General features: G+C 32.0%; 1 protein-coding gene across 1 annotated transcript; it reads left to right on the top strand.

Moving 5' to 3' along the window:
* The first annotated feature begins 2,105 nt into the window (after positions 1–2,105).
* On the top strand, positions 2,106–4,027 carry LOC105120028 (tetrahydrocannabinolic acid synthase-like). The gene has a single exon (XM_011018216.1). It carries the CDS (start codon positions 2,160–2,162, stop codon positions 3,756–3,758), a length of 1,599 nt encoding a protein of 532 aa, XP_011016518.1. The 5' UTR covers positions 2,106–2,159; the 3' UTR covers positions 3,759–4,027.
* Positions 4,028–6,761: the final 2,734 nt, after the last annotated feature.

Here is a 6,761-nt window from a genome sequence, read left to right as displayed (position 1 = left end):
AATATACAAAAATAGGAGTCAAATTTGAGTCATGACATATGCAACAAAAATCGACATTTTAAAATTGAGTTCAAATAAAAAATGAATGGTTTTGTTTATTTGAAGTGGAGAATCCTTAATAAAATTTGAATTGGAACAAAGATGTTAAAAAACTAAGTGTTAGAGTGATTATAATTGTAATGAGAAGTTGATTTAAGATAAAATTTGGGGTGGGGGGGTTGTGTTGTTCATGGTAAAAAAAACATAGAGAAAGAAGAAGAAATTTGGGAAGAAGAGAGGAGGGTTGTCATCAATTAAATATTATTGATAAATTTAATAAACAAATTTAAATGTTTGTAAAAATAATACACCATTGTATTTTTAGATTTTTTATTTATTTTTTTATTGTAATTCTCTTTGTATATATCATAAGAATATTTCCGTCAATGTTTATCGATAAATATTATAAAAAATATATTTAGTCAGAAAAATTCAGTACAATTTAGCAATAAAATACTTTGTTGATATGTCTATTTATATTTGTTAATTTTCTAGAAGTAAAACAAATAAAAAAAGGTAAAAACAAATAAAAGAAGCTTGACAAATATGCGGCATGTTCGATGTTGCAATATATGTTATAATCCAATATTAATAACAAGATTCCACTAAGCACGCGTTGTTATTAACTTGGCTAGGCTTTTCACCAAAAAAAAATCAAAAAATTTGGCTAGGCTTAGTTGTCAATTTATGTTAGATTTTAAATTAAAATTTTAAATTAAATCGAGTGAAAATTATTTAATGTATCAATTTATAACCTAGATAAAACCTAGTTTTTTTAAATTAATTTAAAATAATTTAGATTAATTTATCAAATTTGTTATTAGGTTTTGGGCTGACTTACTTATCTAATTAAATTTAAAAATTTTGAAATTATTATAAAATTATTTTAATTTAATAATTGATTTGAAATATATTAAACGAGAAAAAAAATCATGAGTTTATGAAAAAAAGAAAAGGTTTCAAAGCATGCGACAGAAGGTCTTCAATGTCGGCTGCTAAAAGAAAAGTAAAATAGTGCGAATGGCATAAACTCGATGTTATAGTGGACCTAAGCCGCCAAGTGCGGGGTTGGTTCTTTCTCTGGGCCAGGCTTTTGCGTTCTTGGAGGGTTTGTAATTTCTTGGAGGCTAGCAATCTTTGACCCTTCAGAAATCCTCCACCGCGAAGTATTCTACATTAGTTTGCTCTCAATTATTAGTCATTCAAGATTTCAAAGTTTTTTCTAAGGAAAACTAAGGATGGAGTTCTGGATAATAATGTAGATAACAATCCCTTACTTATTATAGAATTAATAACACTATATATATATATATATATATATAAAAGGCCTCCACGAATTACAAGATAAATATTCTTTCACATAAAAAGAAAAACTCAGCTAAAACCATCTCAATGGAGGGATTTCAAACTAGGGTGGTACCAAATTGCTATACTGAAATGGACATTCAATTCAATGATACTACTGACAGGAGGTAAAATTCTCTTACAACTTGAAGAAACCCAGTTTTGAAAGAAGAAAAAAAGAGTCGTAGAATAATTAATATCAAACATAACTAAGAGATGACTTCTAATTAATACCAACCAAATAATATATATGTGAATGGCAATCAATTATGTAGTTTAAATTTCTTGATTGGCTGCGGGCTAGGACTAAAGTATGTGAACGAATAATGTTCTCCTACCAGTGAGATTTTCAATAGTTGCAGAAGAAGGTTGTTTCAGAATCTCAAAGGGTTGGAACCAGTGTGAACTCTAATAGCGCAACACGTGTAGCTCCAAGAACTAAGAAATGGTTAAGATCATGTGAATGGAGTAATATAATGAGAAACCAAATGGTGACCAGAACAAGTTTCCGTCTAGTTTCTGAAGAACCCCTTGGCAGAAAAATCAGGTAAAATATTTATCAAAACAGGAATTTCACATGGAAAAGCATAGATGACCAATATCTAGGCCCAAGTTGCCTGTTGGTTGTTGAAGATATAATAAAAATCATTATAATAAGGCTTACATTTAATCCCTGAATAATGTGACTCATACTCATCAAGATTACTATATAAGCAATCTTGGGGCTTCGAGTTTTGATACACAAGCCAGGGAGATAGAGAAATAAGTAGGCAAAAATGGTGTTTCCAAGTGCTTCCATTCTTTCAATACTTGTAGTCCTACTCCTATCTCCATTTGTATTTTCATACCCAATTCAGGATAGGTTTCGACAATGTCTCTCAACAACTTCAGAATCCTCCTTTCCTTTCTCCACTGCCTTGTACACTCCAATTAATAACTCTTCATTCACCACAGTTTTACTTTCTACTGCTCAAAACCTGAGGTATACATTGCCTTCAGTGCCGAAGCCAGAGTTTATCTTCACACCATTCAATGAATCCGACATTCAAGCAGCTGTTGTTTGCTGCAAACAGCTTGGAATTCACTTTAGAGTTCGCAGTGGAGGCCATGATTACGAGGCTGTCTCTTATGTCTCTGCAATTGAATCCCCTTTCATTATTATAGACCTTGCCAAGCTACGGTCTGTTGACGTTGACATCGAAGATAATAGCGCTTGGGTTCAGGCAGGCGCCACAAATGGTGAACTTTACTACAGGATTGCTGAAAAAAGTAAAACGCATGGTTTCCCTGCTGGCCTTTGCACCAGTTTAGGCATGGGTGGGCACATTATAGGTGGTGCTTATGGTCCTATGATGAGGAAATATGGCCTCGGTGCTGATAATGTCATCGATGCTCGCATAGTCGATGCTCAGGGCAGGATTCTTGATAGAAAAGCCATGGGAGAAGAACTTTTTTGGGCAATCAGAGGAGGAGGAGGAGGAAGCTTTGGCATTATTACTGCCTGGAAAGTAAAATTGGTCCCTGTTCCAGAAACTGTAACAGTCTTTACAGTTACGAAGACCTTGGAACAAGGTGCCACTAAGCTCCTCTATAGATGGCAGCAAGTTGCTGACAAACTTGACGAAGACCTCTTCATTAGAGTTAGCATTCAAACAGCCGGTACCAGAGGCAACAGAACTATCACAACTTCCTATAATGCCTTGTTTCTTGGTGATGCCAAGAGACTCCTCAAGGTAATGGAATCTAGCTTTCCAGAATTGGGCTTGACACAGAAGGATTGCATCGAAACTACCTGGCTCGAATCTGTGATGTACACAGGCAGCTATCCGAGCAATACACCTCCCGAAGCTTTACTTCAAGCAAATAACGTATTGAAGAGCTACTTCAAAGCCAAGTCAGATTTTGTCCAAGAACCTATACCTGAATCTGCACTGAAAGGTATTTGGAAAAGGCTTTTCAAAGAAGAGGGCGCTTTCATGATATGGAATCCTTTTGGTGGAATGATGAGCAAAATCTCTGAGTTTGAGACTCCTTTCCCCCATAGAAAGGGTGATCTATTCATGATCCAGTATGTAACTGGCTGGCAGGATGCTTCAGGGAATGTTGGAAAGCACGTAAAGTGGATCAGGGAGCTTTACATGTACATGGCACCTTACGTTTCCAAGAATCCAAGGGAAGCATATGTGAATTACAGGGATCTTGATCTGGGCATCAACAGGAATACTAACACTAGCTTTATTAAGGCAAGTGTTTGGGGTGCTAAATACTTCAAGGGTAACTTCTACAGGTTGGCATTAGTGAAGAGCAAAGTTGATCCTGACAACATTTTCAGGCATGAACAAAGCATCCCACCTCTTCCACTTCACATGAGATAGAGAAGCTGAAGAGTAAAACAGGGCCAGAAAGAAGGGTGGTTAGATCACCATGTTTAGGCGCTTTTTACAGAACCAACATCCTTGATTTGTTGTAATAATTTGGTTAAATAAACAGTAATTGCAGTCCCAAAATGATGTGTAATAAGCAAGCTATTCTGTCATGTAGCAATCGAAATTTAGTAGAAAGACGTACAATAATCGTGATTGTTGAATCCTAGATGATGATGAGATCTAAATTATTTAATAAAATACAGCAATTTGGTGAACAATTTACAAAATATTGAATAATATGCTAACGTGCCTTTAATGATGCACTTAAGTCTGGTGTTAGTGATCACGTACGTAAAATGCTGTGAACATGTGAATTGAACCCTTTACCTCAACATTACAAGTCTAACGAGCTTAGATGAGAACAGTAGAGCAGCGTAAACAAACCAATCAAATAAACTACTAGCTGTCAACCGGAGAGATTAAGAAAGATAACATAATCAGATATTTCTATCATTATCTAGAAATTTGAAAGCACTACAACTTAGCTATTCTCTTGAACTAAAAGTCTAAAAGAATCATTCATGTAAGATGTTTTTAATCCGCTCCTCTTCTCTAGTTAACACTTTAGAATGAAGTGTTAACTAGAGAAATGTTTACTTGTATGAAAAAGATAGCACTGAAGAACTAGTAAAACTTATCCTTCTGTTTTTCAATATGATATCACAGCTCTAAAAAAAGACAAACATCTTAACATGTCAACCAGTCGGGTCAGGTAAGCTTAATAGCTATGATTAAGATATTAACATTAATAATTAGTGTGATAGAGAAATCATAGTATCACACAAATCATAGTAAAAGTAACTGTTATTACTCCACATAATTATTGGCCGACTTGGGCTAGCTCCTTGTATAGATTGTAACTATTAATAGGAAAAATGACAGTGTAAATGACTTGGTGTACGCAAATTACATGCATTAACTAACATATAGCCATTGATTTGGGTTGGAGGTTTTTATGTTAAGTAATTAATTAATTAGGTTGACTAATTTAATCCTTCACAAAATCTACAAATCAGGCTAAATATAATAATTAAGTTGATGTCGATACATGCATGTGCTATGGTTAGTTTTGTATCTTGTTTATGGCAGAAATGTCTATCCATTGTCAACCCATATAACTTCTTTTTTTCTTTTTTTTTAATTGATGTGGGTATACACTAGCTTATATTTATCTCGATTAATTCTATAAATTTTAAATTCAACAACCATATAAATATCTAATAGCTATTTTATTAGCGATCATAGAGCTCAGACTTGAGACCACATGGAAAGTAAATCCCTTAATCTCATGCTCTTCCTACTAAAACATATAACTTCTCTTGTATGGATTGTGCCATCATTTTTTTGCTACTGTACCACTTATTTAGGCGAATATTGTTAAAATACAGCTACTACTCTCCAATCCACCTAAATAATACAGAGAAGAAATCAATCTGTAAAGGTGAAATGCTTTCAATTATCATTATGTCTTGTTTTGGGGTAAATTTAGGATTTTTGCTTCAATTATCACTGTGTCTTGTTTTTGGGTAAACTTGGGATTTTTGCTAATGCATCATTTCCAATAATATTTCAAATAAAATTTTTTATGGTTTTTATCTTTATATTAAAAATGAATAAGTTGTATTATTCTTAATAATATTCTAGATGCTAATCTTATACAAATTTTTTATCCTTATATTAAAGTAAGTAATAATAAATTATTATCCATAATAATATGTAGGATATTAACTCTTTTTAGGTTTTTTATCCTTGTATTAAAAGTAGATAATATATTTTCTTTCCAAAACTATTTTTAAAATATAAATCAAAATCCCTTGAAATTTTACAAACTTGATATAAAATCCATGCAATATCTCTTAAAAAAAAACATACCACAATATTTTAGAATTTTTTTTTAAAAAAAAATGCTCAAACAATTTTAGGATTTTTTTGCCATATGCAAGATTAAAAAAGAAAATATTTTTTGTTTTTTTCCTTATTTATACTTTGCTTAACAAAAACTCATTTTTTTCTTAAAATAAAACTATCATAACAAACCTAAGTAGGTGTTTGCTAAACATATTTTTAAACCAAAAACCCTTTAACAAAAAGATTATAAGCCAAATAGGGTTTCAACCCTTTGACCTGATTTTATCCCAACTGGAATGACCCAAAATCTTTGATTGAACAATAAACCGAACCAACGATCTTTGTTTGATCCAAAAAAAATAAAAAAATAAAAAATAGATTAAACAAAAAAAACTAAGTTCTTGGACAAAACAGATCAAACACAAAGAATGCGAAGAACATTCAACCATGAACTCAGCAACACGAACCCCAAATTAGACTAGATACGATCAAAACAAAGACACAAATATGTTGGAAATCATGTAAGGATCAATAATTTAGCACCCATTCACTTTTATTATCACTTAAACATTACAATTTTATCAAAATGGGTTTTGATTTAAAACCAAAACTATAGGATTATAACCTATCAAAACTTGTTATTGATGCAAATAAATCATAGATTATTAACTAATCAAGCATAAAGAAGTATGTAGCACAAAGAAATAGACCAAAATTAGTCCAAATCATAGGTTAGAATAATGTTCTTTTTAAAAACATGAAGAACATTACTTTAAACCTAAAAAAAATGCCCAAAAAACCCAATCACTATCAACCCCTAGGAATTGGCATTTTTACCTTTAAAACATGCATTTTTTTATCTTAAGAGTCACACAACTATAAACAAAAATGTTTGAATAAAAAAACTAACAAATAACATCAAAATATAAAAATCATGCAAGAGATTCTAAATCCAAAAATTATCAACTTAAAACACCCTACATGTTAATATAATTTGGATTCAAAATTAATTCTTCAATCTTATTTTGGTCATGAGAATACCTAGAAAACCTAGGATTAATAAACTTTTTTCAACGTGAATTACTTAAGTTAACAAAAACTAAA

This window comes from Populus euphratica, unplaced genomic scaffold (assembly GCF_000495115.2).
Source record: "Populus euphratica unplaced genomic scaffold, PopEup_1.0 scaffold4402.1, whole genome shotgun sequence".
In the NCBI taxonomy this organism is placed as follows: Eukaryota; Viridiplantae; Streptophyta; class Magnoliopsida; order Malpighiales; family Salicaceae; genus Populus; species Populus euphratica.
This window is presented reverse-complemented; position numbering and strand designations above follow the sequence as displayed.

Coding starts and splice junctions, on each gene's coding strand:
- LOC105120028 (XM_011018216.1), top strand. CDS start 2,160: ATGGTGTTTCCAAGTGCTTCCATTCTTTCAATACTTGTAGTCCTACTC.